This window comes from Rhinopithecus bieti, unplaced genomic scaffold, assembly GCF_001698545.2.
Source record: "Rhinopithecus bieti isolate Rb0 unplaced genomic scaffold, ASM169854v2 scaffold_29928, whole genome shotgun sequence".
NCBI classification, from domain to species: domain Eukaryota; kingdom Metazoa; phylum Chordata; class Mammalia; order Primates; family Cercopithecidae; genus Rhinopithecus; species Rhinopithecus bieti.
Genome location: NW_016814053.1, coordinates 6176324 through 6192774, shown reverse-complemented (window position 1 = coordinate 6192774; position 16451 = coordinate 6176324). Strand labels below are relative to the sequence as shown.

Sequence of the window (16451 nt, the reverse complement as noted above, 5' to 3'; positions counted from 1 at the left end):
TGGTATAAAACCCGATTGTACATTTGTTCAATTCTGAGATAGGAGAAAAACCGCCCTATGGTGGGATGTGAGACATGTTGGCAGCAATGCTGCTTTGTTACTCTTTACTCCACTGAGATGTTTGGGTGGAGAGAAGTATAAATTTGGCCTATGTGCACATCCAGGCATAGTACCTTCTCCTGAACTTATTTGTGACACAGATTCCTTTGCTCACATGTTTTCTTGCTGACCTTCTCCCCACTATCACCCTGCTCTCCTGATGCATTCTTCTTGCTGAGATAGTGAAAATAGTAATCAATAAATACTGAGGAAACTCAGAGACCGGTGCTGGTGCAGGTCCTTGGTATGCTGAGTGCCGGTCTCCTGGGCCCAGTGTTCTTTCTCTATACTTTGTGTCTTATTTCTTTTCTCAGTCTCTCGTCCCACCTGATGAGATATACCCATAGGTGTGGAGGGGCAGGCCACCCCATCAGTATGGTGGCTCATGCCTCTAATCTGGTTGTTACACTAAGTCTGCTTCTGGTACAGAGACTTCTTGATGTTTACTTAGGCAGTGGCCCATAAGAGTGTTCATTGAAGCACCAATCATCATTCATTCATACTTCAATAAATAACTTGTACGGAGAAAAGAGGCTGGGCATGGTGGCTGACACCTGTGATCCCAGCACTTTGGGAGGTGCGCAGGAATACTGTTTGTAGGCAGGTGTTCAAGATCAGCTTGGGCAATATAGGGAGTCTCTATCTCTACAAAAAAATTTTAAAAATAGCCGGGTGTGTGGTGGCACACGGCTGTAGTCCCAGCTACTCAGGAGGCTGAGGTAGGAGGATTGCTTGAGTCCAGGAGTTTGAGGCTGCTGTGAGCTATAATTGTGCCACCGCACTCCAGCCTGGGCAACAGAATGAGACGAGAGAGAGAGAGAGAGAGAGAGAGAGAGAGAGAGAGAGAGAGGAAATGTGTGTGAGAGAAAGAGAGAGAGAAAGGGAGAGGGAGAGAGAGAGAGAATGGGAGAGGGAGTGGGGGGAGAAAGAGAGAGACAGTGGGAGAGGGAAGGGGGGAGAGAGAGAGAGAGAGAGAGAGAGAGAGAGAGAGAGAGAGAGAGAGAGAGAGAGAGAGGTATTAACTAAGTCCTGGAAGGCAGCAATGGTCAGAGGTGGGGTTCCGGAGAGGGTGGGAGGAAAGGAGTTGTGCCTAGATTTGAGGGAGATCAAATTTGGAAGGTAGGCTGCGGTCAGTACACACATTTACCATTGAAAACATTGATGTCACCATGAACATGCTCTCAGAGCTTGAAGACTGTTAATAAGGTCCGGATAACTGGCATGACTTTTAAGTATGCACCTTGGGTTTGTTTCTCACTTGCAGCCAGGCAGAGCATCCTCCTGTAGAGGGCGCAGGGGAAAAAAAAAAAAAAAGAAAAGAAAAATCGGGCGCTCGCATTCTGGCTAATTTTGAGCCGCGCCTCCTGCCGTCCGCCGTCACGTGCCGGCCCGCTGAGGCCGCGTTCATAGGTGGGGGCGACTGGGCCAGGCGCCGGGGCAGGAAGGGAGGCGGCCACTGTGCCATTCTTAAAGGCGCCCGAGTGAAGGCGACAGGCCGCTGACGGCCGGAAGGAAAATGGTGAGTTGCCGCTGGGAGGGCGGGGGCCGGAGGGCTGGGCAAGCCGACCTGCTGGGCTTTCCCGGTTTCCGGAGCCGCGGCGGCGGGCAGCGCCCGGGAGGGCTCGGCGGCCGCTTCCGCCCCAGCGGCTGGCCACTGCCCTCCGCCAGAGTACTTGGCCTCCGCCGCCGCGCCTCAGGGCAGCATCCTCCAGCCGGGCCCGGGGTGGACCCGCCCAGCTGGCCGTGGGACTAGGGTGCTTCCGCGAGCAGGGGGGTTGGGGAGGCCCCTCGAAGGCCCTTAGGGATGGAGGGCTTCAGCTTCTGAGCTGTAGATTGAAGGGAAAGGAGTCTGCCCCATCGGAGGGCTCCCCCAGATCCCGCTTTCCCTGCCAGGGCCGTGGCCAGGTTCCAGGGGTTGGTGGGCCTCGAGCATCTTCCACCTGGCGGCGTTTTGGGGGAGGACTCGAATTCTGATTGAATTCTCTCGGCCTCACCTTAGCTTTTTCTGTCTGCTCCTTTCCCTAGCCTCCTACAGAGGATTTCTCCTTATCTTTGCTTTCCTATGGCAGTTGGAAACCTTTCGACCCAAAGCTTTGGCACTGAGCTTAAAGTAATTGTCTAAAGCTTTAGTTTTGTTGGTTCTGGGGGCTCTGGCTTCTGTTCTTACATGGGATGGACCCCAAGCATAAAAATAAAGTGGAGAATTAAATAAATCGCCATCAAGGACCTTTTGGATCCATCCCATTAGGTTTTTTAATATGCGTAAATTTCATTAGAAACAACAAAACACTGCTCTCTCTGCCCGTCCACTCAATTCTCAACCCACTTTCATCGAATAGATCTTGTCATGGTCACTGAATCGAATGGATTCTTTTCAGTTTTCATCTTCTCTGACTTTTCAGCTGCGTTCCAGAGTGTTACACTCTCTTGTTTTTAAAGCATTCCCTTCCTTCATTCTTCCCCCTTGGCTTCTGGGATACAGAGCTCCTCCTGCTTCTCCTGTTGGTCTATTTCCCTTGCAGACTATTCTCCTTACCCTGGACAATGCTCGAAGGAGTCCCAGGCTTCATCCTAATCCTTCATTTTCCATTATGTATTCTTTATCCTAAACTATGGCTTCAGTTAACACCTATATTCAGATGACTTGTGAATTTACAGCTCAGAAGACCTTGCTTCTGAGATCCAATCCAGATCTGTATGTACCTTTTTTTTTTTTTTTTTGAGACAGAGTTTCACTCTTGTTGCCCAGGCTGGAGTGCAATGGCGCGATCTCGGCCCGTTGCAACCTCCGCCTCCCGGGTTCAAGCTGGGATTACAGGCATGTGCCACCACGCCCAGCTAATTTTGTTTTGTTTTTTGTTTGTTCGTTTTTTTGTGATGGGAGTCTCGCTCTGTCGCCCATGCTGGAATATAGTGGCGCGATCTCGGTTCACTGCAAACTCCTCCTGGGTTCACGCCATTCTCCCGCCTCAGCTCCCGAGTAACTGGGACTACAGGCTCCCGCCACCACGCCCGGCTAATTTTGTTTTTGTATTTTTAGTAGAGACAGGGTTTCACCTTGTTAGCCAGGATGGTCTTGATCTCCTGACCTCGTGATCCGCCCACCTCGGCCTCCCAAAGTGCTGGGATTACAGGTGTAAGCCACCTCTCCCGGCCCTAATTTTGTATTTTTAGTAGAGACAGGGTTTCACCATGTTGGTCAAGCTGGTCTGGAACTCCTGACCTCAAGTGATCCACCTGCCTTGGCCTCCCAAAGTGTTGAGATTACAGACGTGAGCCACCGCGCCCGGCCTCAGATCTATATATTAATATTTCAATATTTAGTTACCATTCCCTGGGAAGCTTTTCCTCCACTTGGGCACTTCAGAGCCACCTCAGTTTGTCCAAAGTAGGACTCATGCCCTTTCTCCTCAAACCTGGCCTTCTGTGTGTTATACAAGACAATCTGTTATACAAGCCAGAAGCCTAGGAGTTATCTTGGTAACCCTTTTTTTTTTTTTGCTTACTCACACCCCACCCCCAACCCCAGTATCCAATCTGTCACCACTCCTTTGTAGTGGTTAAGAGAATGAGTTAAGATAGGCTGCCTGGGTTGAATCCTGGGTCCACTAGCTGTGTAATTGGGGAAAGATACTTAACCTCTCTAAACCTTTGTTTCTTGCAAAATGGGAGTAATAATAGTATCTGTTTCGTGAGATTGTTTTGAGCATAAAGGGAAATCTATGTAAAGGATATAACAGTGTTTCTCTCATAGGGTTTGATACATGTTAACTATTATTAGAACTAAATGGGGATTTTTTGCTATCGAGTTGTTTGAGATCCTTACATATTCTGGTTATTAATCCCTTGTTGAGTGGAGAATTTGCAGATATTTTCTCCCATTCTGTAGGTTGTCTCTTCACTCTGTTGATTGTTTTCTTTCCTCTCAGAAGCTTTTTAGCTTGATATGATCTCATTTGTCTGTTTTGCTTTAATTGTCTGTGCTTTTGAGATCTTACTCAAAAAAATCTGTTCAGACCAGTGTCCTGAAGCAATTGCCCAGTGTTTTTTTTTCTAGTGGTTTTGTAGTTTCAGGTCTTACATTTAAGTCTTTAACCTGTTTTGATTTGATTTTTATGTATGCTGAGAGTTGCAGTCTGTTTGTTTTGTTTTCTGTTTTGTTTTGAGATGGAGTCTCGCTCTGTCTCCAGGCTGGAGTGCAGTGGTACGATCTCAGCTCTCACTGCAACCTCCGCCTCCCGTGTTCAAGCGATTCTCTGGCCTCAGCCTCCCGAGTGGCTGGGATTACAGGCGCCAGCCACCACGCCCAGCTAATTTTTGTATTTTTAGTAGAGACGGGGTTTCACCATGTTAGCCAGGCTGGTCTCGAACTCCTGACCTCATGATCTGCCCGCCTCAACCTCCGCGCCCAGCCTGATTTCTGGTTTTATGCTGCATATAGCTATCTGGTTTTCCCAGCACCATTTATAGGAGAGATTGTCCTTTCCCCAGTGTATGTTTTTGGTATCTTTGTCCAAAATGAGTTAGCTATAAATATGTGGATTTACTTCTGGGTTCTCTATTCTGTTTCATTGGCCTGTGTGTCTGGTTTTATGCCAGGAGCATGCTGTTTTGGTAACTACTGTTTTGTAGTATATTTTGAAGTACTACAATGCCTCCAGCTTTGTTCTTTTTGCTCAGGGTTGCTTTGGCTATTCACAGTCTTTTGTGGTTCCTTAAAAATTTTAGGATCTTTTCTCTCCTTCTGTTAAGAATGTCATTGCTATTTTGATGGGGATTGCCTTGAATCTGTAGATCACTTTGGGTTAGTATGGACATTTTAACAATATTATGTCTTGTAATCCATGAGCTTGGAATATCTTTCCATTTTTGTATGTTCTCTTCAATTTCTTTCATCAGTGTTTTATAATTTTCATTGTAGAGATCTGTCACTTCTTTGGTTAAATGTATTCCTAGATTTTTTATAGCTATTGTAAATGAGATTGCTTTCTTTTTCAGATTGTTTCCTGTTGTTGTATACAAATGCTACTGATTTTTGTATGTTGATTTTGTATCCTAAACTTTACTGAATTCGTTTATCAGCTCTAACAGTTTTTTTTTTTTTTAATGGAGTCTTTAGCTTTTTCTAAATATAAGATCATGTTTTCGTAAACAAGGATAATTTGACTTCTTTTTTTCTAACTTGGATGTCTTTTATTTCTTTCTCATCCCTAACTGCTCTGGCTAGGACTCCCAGTACTATGTGGAATAAAAGTGGTACAACTGGGCATCCTTGTCTTACTCCAGAACTTAGAGGAAAGGCTTTCAGTTTTCCCCATTTAGTGTGCAGTCAGCTATGGCTTTGTCATATATGGCCTTTATTGTTTTGAGGTGTGTTCTTTCTATACCCAATTTGTTGAGGGTTTTTATCATGAAAGGATGGTTTTTTTCAGCATCTCTTGAAATGATATGATTTTTCTTATTCTGTTAATATAATATATCACATTTATTGATTTGGCCGTGTTGAACCATTCTTACATCCCTGGGACAAATTCCACTTGATCATGGTGAATGATCTTTTTAATGTGTTGTTGAATCTGGTTTTCTAGTATTTTGTTAAGGATTTTTGTATCTCTGTTCATCAAGGATATTGACCTATAGTTTTCTTTTTTTGTTGTATACTTCTCTGATTGTGGTATCAGGGTAATGGTGTTCTTGTAGAATGAGCTTGGAGGTGTGTTCTCCCCTTCAGTTTTTTTGAATAGTTTGAGTAGAAGTGGTGTTTCAAATCTTTGGTAGAATTCAGCAGTGAAGCTGTCAGATACTGAGTTTTTCTTTGATGGGAGACTTTATTGCTGTTTCAGTCTCATTACTCATTATTGGTTTGTTCAAGTTTTTCTATTTCTTCATGGTTCAGTCTTGGTAGATTGTGTGTGTCCAAGAATTTATCCATTGCTTCCAGGTTTTCCATTTTGTTAGAGTATAATGTTCATAATGGTCTCTAATGATTCTTTGTATTTCTGTGGTATCAATTGCAATGTTTTTTTTTTTGTCTGTGCTTTTATTTCTTTTGCACATTCTTAGTAGCCCTTTTTTATATCTCCATAATCATTTAATTATAATATAAAATATTATTGGTCTTTACTCTTATGGGGTTTTTAACACTTACGTTGCTTGAATTGTTTTTTTCCTCTGTAATTGTAAGGACAGAAAATAATTTATTAATTCTAAGTATAATCAGATTATTTTCTTGTTCTTCCTTCACTGTATAAAAATAGTATGCTTGACTTCCTTTCTAACAGCAGACAGTGATTCTTGACTTTCCTTATATTCTTGCCTTCCTCTCCAATTCTGATGACATTGCACATTATTATGTGTCTGGTTTTTGAGACATTCATTAGCCAAAGAGAAAGTTAAAGTATACCTTACATATATGAGATGAACAGATGTGTAGGATTAAGCAGTGTAGATCCAAAGGTTGGTTGATTTTAAAGTTTTTTTAAGTGTTCGTGTATTTCCTTTAATGCTTTCACTTAATTGACATTTGTGAATGTCAGTATGCATTATAAAGGTATTAGGTTTCATAACTTTAACATGTACATATATTGAAGTCATGGCATTTTATATGTGTTTTTTTTTTTCTTTTATAGAGTGAGTCTTTGGTTGTTTGTGATGTTGCTGAAGATTTAGTGGAAAAGCTGAGAAAGTTTCGTTTTCGCAAAGAAACAAACAATGCTGCTATTATAAGTAAGCTAAAAGTGATTGCCTCAAAGTTACATGGTCTTAATTTGTTTTTAATCTTGTAGCTACATTGCATGAACTGAACCCTTAGAAAGCAATGTTACTTCCTCTGTTTCATTTCCCCACCACCACCTTTAGATCACTTTAAAAAATAAGTAACAGCTAATTCTAATGTCACAGAACAGAGGTGGATTGTCCCACCTCCCCCATAGTCCTTTTCTCAGCTGCCTGTACAGCTCTGGAGAAGGCGGTCATCTTGGTCCTTGGGTAATGAGGATTCCCATTTGCAGTGACCCATCCAACCCATCCTTCTTGGGGGACTAAAAACAGCCTGGCCATTCATCCTCAAAAGAAACCTTTGCCTACACCTAAAATGACAAAAGTTCAGCACTGTGTGCAGAGTGACTTTGGGCATTATTTCAGTTGTAGACTTGAACTCTGGTTTCAGGAAGAGTACTTTTAAGTGGCACTGGCACTGTCTTCTGAAAATGGAAAAAGTGATTTGCATATTGCTTCTCCCACTGTGAGCTATATCTGACATTATGCAGATTTCCCTTGTATTCATAGGCAGTATTTAATATGTAGGTAGTGATTTAGAAAGATGAGGAAAGGATGAGGGAGTGAAAATGTAAAACTCTAGAGACCATGCTTAACAGAGATGCATCTGGCAGATCTGATATAATCAGAGGTCATGACAACTTGTCATGAATTCTGATTTCATTACAAATAAATACTACAATGTTGACATATGGTTCTTAAAAGTGAAAAAAAAATCAAAGTGAGAATGTGTGTTAGTGCTATTTTACTGCAAAAGCTGAAACTATTTGAGATTATATTATGTCTCACAAGATTTACTATGAAATTGGTGCAAAACCAAACATGGTCAACTTTGCCAAACCACCAGGAAAGAATAGAGGCATAGAGTATCTAAACTTACTTGGATATAGCTTTGGATTACATTAGATATATTTGAAAGTATCTATCACTTCTATTTGGTTATTCACTTTCTCAGAATAATGATACTGTGCCATGAAATCCTGACCTTGGAGAAGCCAGGAATTTTGAGTTTTCTCTATTTTAATCCCTGATCAGGCACTTTTTCCCTTGCAGTTCTGACCGTGTTGCATATCATGGTCTCAGGTACAGTTATCCTTTCAGGCTTGCAGTTCTGACCATGTTGCATATAGACCTTATTATCTAGAAGTTGCATTTGAGTTACAAAGTTCTTCATATACACAGGAAATGTAAGAAACTAACATAAAGTTCTAAGTAAGCAAATTAGGTACTGGGAATTATGGGTAAAAGCTTTTAAAAGCTGACTGCTTGAAAAACAAAGCTAGCTAATAAACCATAAACTAAAACTGTGAGTGAGTTTTATGCTTGTGTTTCTTGATGTTTTAATTTTAGATGTCTGAAAAAAAGGCTGAGATTGTGTGGGTTGGGTAGATCAAGGTCACATTAGAATCCCAGCTTACTCATAATTGATTTTTATTTTAGTGAAGATTGACAAGGATAAACGCCTGGTGGTACTGGATGAGGAGCTTGAGGTTTGTTTAATGAACTAAATACAATTTTCTAGTTAAGTAATTATTATTTCTCAAAAGATGCTATATTAGTTACATGTGCTTCTAAAACGAGTTTTGAACCTCCTTTAAATACATGCTCATTATGCATAAAAGCATGTGCTAATTGTGTAGTATGTTATATTGCTAATTTAACTACCTTCTTTAAAAGCATTAGTGAAGTCCAGTGTAATAAGTGGTATAAGTTGGGGTTGTATACCGAGTAAGAAGTGAGTCAACTTTATAAGTTGCTTCTAAGTTGCTTGACTAGTACATAAAACCTAAAACCCTACAATTTAAATATCTAGTTTGTCAAATTAAGTAACTAGAGTAAAAAGAATTGAGTTCTTTTTTCTGAAATCAGACATTGTTTCTTACTGCTAAGATACTGGCTTATGTCATTCTGTATTTCCTGACAGCTGGAACATAAGCATACAATCTGTGCCTCCCAGCCCCATATTTAGTTAATAAATGGAGCTAGACCAAGTGGACAGAAGGAGGCTTTGATTGGATTGAGAATTTAGTAACCCGAGTTTATGTATAATTTAGTAAGATAAAATTTTATTTTGTAGCATATGGTAATAAATGTATAACTGTTAGTAGAATGGGTGCTTGGTGTATCTCTTAAGGACTTACGGGTAAGAAAATGTTTAAAAGTTGCTTTTCTCTGTGGTACTAGGGCATTTCACCAGATGAACTTAAAGATGAACTACCTGAACGACAACCTCGATATCCTTTTCTTTGTGCTTTAAAAGATTTATTCTTTAGTGATCAGACCTGTTTGTGAGCTCATTTGTTAAACATCTGAAAGTATCCTTCTGTGTCATGATCACAGCCAAATTAAAATATGTATGAGTATACTAGACTAGGAAAAATGAAAAGTTGGTTTATTCATGGGATGAATAATTTTCTTTTTTAAACTATTTCCTTTATTATAACGTGTGTACAATAAAATTGAGAAGAAAATAATCTGTATTAAACCTGTACTTTAAAAGTTATTTTTTTTTGAGAGAGTATGTGATTTTATAACTTATCCTTGGGACCCATTTAATTTTGTGGAAAGATAGTAATAAAGGTGTGGTCTAAAAGACTAGGACAGAAACTTGCAACTCAGTAGCTCCCCAGGTGTTGGTAAATACCTGTCTCAGAGCAGTAACTTTGGTTTCTTTAACTTGAGAAAAACCTTCATTGTGTATAGTTATAAATATCAACATGATGATGGAAGAGTTTCATATCCTCTGTGCTTTATTTTCTCCAGTCCTGTTGGTAAGTGAATTTCTTTAAATAACACATATTTGACTTGGATCCAATTAAGCCATTTTATACTAGACAAATTTTATGCTGTTTTTAAAGATGGACAGTGTTGAATAACCTAAATTGAGGAGGGTCTGTGTCTGTGTGTGTCCATGTGCCTGTGTGCATGCATCCCTAGAAAGAACGAAGTATCATCTCTTAGAACTTATTTCTTAGGATTAAATTTCTAGACATGTAATTGTTGACTCAAATCACACATATATTTTAAGGATTTTGAAACTTGATGACATTTTAATATATCAGAAGTATTTTCTTTTTATATTTTAATCTTATAAAAATGTGAACTTCACATATAATTGTATGTATTTGTGTTTCTTTTAAATAGTAGTTAACAGTGATATGCTTATAATCTTGAGAATGGTCCTAGAGTAATTTACATTGGGTATTAAAATGGGTTACTGGTATTTAAGGAATTCATTATCACCAGAACTTCTGTCACCACTGTTCAGGCCCACAATAAAAACTGCACTCACTGAGCTATTCTCCAAACTTTATAATTGGTATAATTTACTTAGCACTCAAAATATACTGCAGTATATTTTTAACTTAATATATCAGCAGAGGGAAGCTTTTGTCAGAGCAGATCTCCCTGCCCTACTGGTCTGCTACCATCCCAAAACCTTGTGTATTTTAGTCATCCATAAAATTTATCTTGATATTTAGTGTTAAAGTTAAGATAGTGCAGAAAGTTTTTAATTGTTTGCAAGGCTCTAAAAGTCAGGATCTACAAATGTCTAGAATCTTTATTTTTGCCAACCTGTAGACTTGTTCTTGTTTATTTATAACTTAACTGTCTCTTTCTGTAGGCAGTGTGCAATGTAAGACTCAAAATGCAACACATATACATTCTGTAAACTCAATAGCAAAGGAAATCCTAAATGTGTCATTTAAAAAAATAAAAATAATGATAACCCATAACTTTCTCAAAATCCATGTCTCATTTCTACACTAATCTCTCTTTTCCAGGATGTAAGCCTGAACAACAGATGATGTATGCTGGGAGTAAGAATAAGCTAGTCCAGACAGCTGAACTAACCAAGGTGGTATTTATATTTGACTTGTTGAGACAGTATTTTCCTTTAGGCTATAAAGCAATAGCTAAAATAGTCTAAAGGAGTATTTTTTATGCAGGTGAAGGTTATTTAGACCAGATTAGTAAGTTAGCCAAAGCTTTTTGTTAACTGGAAATAGAACAAGATAGAAGCATTTGAACCAAAGTGTATTTTTTGAGTAAGTTGATTGGAAGAAATCACATTCAAAATATAGGCAGTTTTAGAAAGCCACTGTAACTGTTAAATCTATTGAAAGTTATTTTATCTGCCATAAGGTAATTTCTAATAGATAGAGGTCAGTATTGAAGTTTCTCGGAACCCTTCACCATAGCCTAAAATGAACCGCGTTCTGTGCTGAAATTCAGTATTATGCAGTTAATTGTATTTTTCCAAATATAAAATTGTTGAGAATATTAATAAAGTTAGAACATTCTGTTTTATATGAGAACTTGCTTTAAGATTTAACATGTCCCTATTTTATGGTATTTTTGAAAGTTAAAGGTAAGAGAGGTACTTGGCTCTCAAACTTTATATAACTTCCACATATTAGTTTGAGTTGAAAAGGTATATGCACGTAAGGTTTTGAAATAGAATATTATATTGCTAAAACTGTGTCAGACAATATTTCCTTTCAAGTTTTATTTTAAGAACAGCATCAGTATTTTCCCCTTGGGTGCTTAATAAATCAACTCTGGAATGCCTTTAAGTGCCCTCTGCTGTTTCCCCTTAGCCCATGTGATTGTTACCACTGCTTTATAGACATTACTTTTTCCTAATTTGTAACACAGGAGCACTGGAGTTGCTCTAACGGTTTGGGCAGTTAAGAAGGAGCTGTTGTTACCAGCCTTGAGTCTGTTCTAATCCTGGGAATGCCCTGCAGTGCTGAAGTTGAGACATTACGGTTTACAAGTTACTTTCACAGATAATCTCATTGAATCCTTACAACAGCCCTGTGAGGTATTCTGTAGATAGGAAAACAGACCTAGCGGATGAATGACTTGCTCAGGGTTGCTTAACAGTAAATTTAGACAGAGCTAGGATTTAGCTCTGTCTAGGATTTAGGATTCACATCTGGCTCCAAATCCCATCCTTTCTGCTGTAATACATTGCTTTTCTATAGCCATTATGCTTTCTGGGCCTGACTCAGATTCTTGATAGAGATTTGTGACTGATCTCCATCCAATATTTCCATTTGACATTCAGACTCCGGAATACCAGCGTATGTTCCTCAGTTCCTAACTAGATTGATTTTAGTTGTGTATACTTGGGATGTCTTCTAGGAGATAAGATTTACAGAACTGCTCTTTTAGACTATTTGTGGATTTGTGCTTTTGAGAGAGTTTTGGTTTAATGCTGTCTTGATGGTTGTACTTTGGTAACTGAGTACTTAGCATTTAAAAGAAGTGAAGTACTACCTAAAAGGTATATCTGATTTATACAGGTTAAGTCATAAACAATATGAAAGCAAGCAGAATTTGGCATTTAATACTCAAATATATAACCAAAAATAATTTGGGATATAATACTCAAATATATAAAAAAAATTTTTAATATATTAAAAAAAACCTCAAATATTTGCTTTTTTCTTTTTTTTTTTTTTTGGAATGTCCAAAGTATGACCTAAATTTTTTTTTTTTAAGGTGTTTGAAATAAGAAATACTGAATACCTAACTGAAGAATGGTTACTGTGAGAAACTTGGATTTTCCACTAATGTGAACTTCTGTGTTTCTAAAGTATTTATGTATTAACCTGACCGTACTGGAACCAGACATAAATACTTATTTATGCCTAAAAATGCACTGTTACTTACAGTTTGTTTCCTGCAGTAAAGAAAAATTCTTCATTTGTGCAAAGTTTGAACAAAGAGGAAATCATCTTCATAGTAATGAAACTTTGTAAAGTGTTTCCTTATATTGGTAATTGTTAGGTGGACTACTTTTCTCCAGGGACTTTTTGCACTCTTGTGACTAATTTCTATAACTTATGGTTCAGAATTTGTTACTATTTACAGACATCATTGGAAAGTGGATATATTAGATTGTGAGAGACAACAGTTGCCTCCTTTTGACAAATACTGGATATTAGCAGTTTATTTATGAAAATAGCATATTATCACTTGTCAAATCATTGAAATTCATTTGGGGTCAAAGAATTGAGTGACCCAGTATTGAGCCATGAAATAATTTCGTGTAACCTGCATTACAAGTACATTGATGAATTCTGTATCTTATTTGGTTTCCTGTATCTTTTTAATCAAGTCTAGAAACTATGTTCATCAATCACTCAGTTTTAAGGTCAGGGAGTTAGATTTTAAGATAGAATTATGACTGTTAGCTTTTCTCCTTATGGAAAATAGCATCTTAGTCTTAGAAATCAGTGGGTTGTAATAATCAAGGGCTTCGTTCCTTTTATGTCATTTCTAGACAGTTTTGAATCTAGGTTAATAACACTTTATTTATAAAGCACCTCTTAATGTCCTGTGAACACTAATTATTTTAAATGTGTTAATACTGTGCCTTTGATTTGTTAGCTTTAAAGTTAGTTTAAGACTTTTACACTGCCAGTATTCCAGATTTGGTGAAAATAATAACTTTTTTAAAGGGTCCAAATAAAATAATTTTCTAATGTGTATATCTGAAATTTGTAATAAAATCAACTTCATATTTTAAAAATTCCAACTATCTGCTTGCATTGGTGAATATATGGCAGTCGAGAGTTATAATTTTGGGTATACTTGTGGTAAGTTTTGTGCCATAGGAAAAAATTATCTTAAAACTTTGGCCATAGTTAATAACATTAACACTTCAATAGCAATCACATCTTATAGCCTAAATATCAGAAGATATTCTGAACTGGATGCCTGAATAGTTAACTAAACCAGTTTTGTTAGATGATGGTACTCTTGGCATAAAGCAAGGATTCTGATATTTGGCATACTTGTAAAAACAAATACATAAGTAACCATTGAACATGAATTTGATAATAGGTCTAGAGACTCTAAAGACTAACCAAACTTGGTGAGTGTATTCTTATATTAAGAATATCTTAGTCGTCTCAAAACTAGCAAAATTTAAATTTTGGCATGTTTTCCATTCATATGTTCTTTGCATTTTATTTTTGAGGTTTCTGTGAGAAGTAAAGATGGTTGGAATTTTCGCGATATTGAATAGAACATCTTCTGTTCCCAACACTGTTTGGCTTCACTAATTTAGAAGTCAGGAAGCAATAGAAAGTTGGAGATGAGGAAGTGCTAGAGTAGGTGTTTGTTTTGGTTCTTGGAGGGAAAAGATTCTTTTTTCCAATATCCAGAGAGAGAGAAAACTCACCCAGGAAGTTTAAGAATTCTTTAAACAGGTATTTTGATATTGGAGAGTAACATGTATATAATTCTGTAGAAATGCAAATGTAATCCAAGTGAGTGGAGAGTGTTTTTAATGTTTTTGAATGAAGGAAATGAGGTTTTGTTTCACCTGATTTGCAGCAATAAGAGAAACTAGTGCTGCAAGAATGTATTTTTTAATGAAGTTCCTTATTTTGTCTTGCATGTTTTAGTTTTGTTTGTTTTTAAATTTAGAAGTCCTCCATAATGTCAGATAATGTTGACCTGCCATACACTAGAACTCTTAGTTCCCCTACTCTCTTTAACAGGAGCAAAGAGCTGTGATAAACCATGCTTTTTTGAGCTTGTCTGACTCCTAATTAATAATATGTTTTTTGCAAGACAACGGATTGAGGTTAGAGGATCAGTAGAACATTTATATTCCATCTGTTCTATGGGGAGATTTTACAAATCCCATGCTCTAAAGTGTGCTCAAACATTTGTATAGATTTCCCTTTCATCTTACTAAATTTTGCATTGTTCTTTTCAAGTATGTTTCCTATTTAGTGTCTTTTTCTGCCGTTTCCCAAATAATAACTCCATATTTCATAATTGCAGTTTTTACATTCCGTATCTTTCTAGTGCAACTATTCCCATTCAGCCTTAAAACTTAATCCATTTTGGCAGCAGCTTTTTTCCTGGGACCCTCCTTTGTGGTCTTCTAAGTCAGTTTTGAAATTGTTGGCCCTGCATAAGTTCTGCATAGCATCTAATGTCAAAGTAGAACCAACTGGTAATCACAGTCTTATTTAGTATGGTTTCCATGACAACAAAAAACATACGAAGAAAACTTCTCAGGTTACTATGCTGAAATTCCAAAATGTCTGAGTTTCGAATAGTGATCACTTTGTTCTGGTACTGATGCAATTATATTAGGAAAAAAGTTGGTTGACTGTTTGTGTTTAATTGACTTCTAAAATAAATGTTCAAATTGTCTAGTTCTAAAAGTTTACTAAATGCCTAGTGCAGTTAAACATACTCTTGTTTAAGAGCGTGTTGCTAAATTTTTTACTGTCATTACTAAATCTGTGTAGCAAAATGTGTGTCAGCACTTTTCCCTCCCTTTTTATCTCCTATTTTGAGGAGTCAAATGTAGCCATAAACTGTATCCTTGTCTGACACTTTAGCTAAAAATTTCCTGTTAGGGGAGTTTATTGCCAAATTAAATTTGGCTGTTTCCCCCCAACCCATATAGATATTAAGGAAGGTGTACTTAAAAAAATGTTTGGGCTACTTTTAAAACCTGAGCAATGTCATTAATCCATATGTGGACTAGTGATGAATAGATATTTTCATAAGAGTTTAAATGCTGATATTTGGTGGAAGTAGAGAGTAACTCGTATTCTATCAATTGAAGTATTCTTACTATGGTTGCTTTCCCTATTTGTTCAATAGACTGATAATACTGGAATCGATAGAGTTTGAGCCATTACAACTTTTGTGAGGATGTGTTTCAAACATTTCTGGACGAATCTTATTTTGTATTTCTGGAAGAATGTAATAATCTTCTAGACCACTTAAAACCAATGGTCCCAAGCTGAATATTCTTGAGAAATTTGTTTTTATTATGCCATTTGACATTTCAAATCAGTGCTCATATACAGTAAACTTGTGATAGAAATTGTATTTTCTTGCTTTTTGGAATATAATTCATATACATATAATTACTTGAATATTGTTTGAGATCGTTAACATCCCAGGGCAGTTCCCACTGATTTAGATGGTCCAATATAATCTCATTCAGGAGGCTTGAAACATTAATGGTTTAGTCTTGTGAATTTTAACAGTTCTCTGTCATCATTTAACAAAACCAACAACTGGAACAACTTCTTAAGCTGTGGTTTCAGTCTCTGCTAGTTCATATTGCATGTTTATTTTGGACAGTCTTTTGTTAAGCATGGTGCTTGTACTGGTTTAAATAAAATGTTAACATTAAAAGACTTCCAGCTTTTCTTTTTTTACTCACCTCTTTCCGCCTTTGGAGTTACTGGTATCTACCTGGCTAGATTTGTGTGAGCCCATAAACTTTATCTGGACAAACTGAGAGGCAAAATAAACAAGAGTCATTTGGCAGCTTGGTGGAAGGAGAAGATAATCAAGTTATAAAAATTTTTTAAACTTGGTCTGATGCTAAAATGTAGAAAATGTCAGTAAACAATAGTAGGGACAGAGAGAGCTATTTCAAACGATGAACGCTTGCTTTCAAAGAGAGAAGTTAGGAGAGCTGCGTACTTCCTAAGAAATCAAATTGAAGGTTTTTTTTTGAATATAGTTTTTTTTTAATATAGTTTATGTATTAAACACCCATTGACAACCCATCCTAC

General features: G+C 37.5%; 1 protein-coding gene across 1 annotated transcript; it reads left to right on the top strand.

Annotated features, from left to right (window-relative positions):
- The first annotated feature begins 1355 nt into the window (after positions 1-1355).
- GMFB (glia maturation factor beta) lies at positions 1356-16067 on the top strand. Its single transcript, XM_017849514.1, is given in 8 exon segments — positions 1356-1618; positions 6729-6825; positions 8317-8366; positions 9061-9110; positions 9565-9647; positions 10662-10735; positions 12388-12435; positions 12437-16067. Coding segments are annotated over 8 exon segments (465 nt in total). The 5' UTR covers positions 1356-1615; the 3' UTR covers positions 12497-16067.
- Positions 16068-16451: the final 384 nt, after the last annotated feature.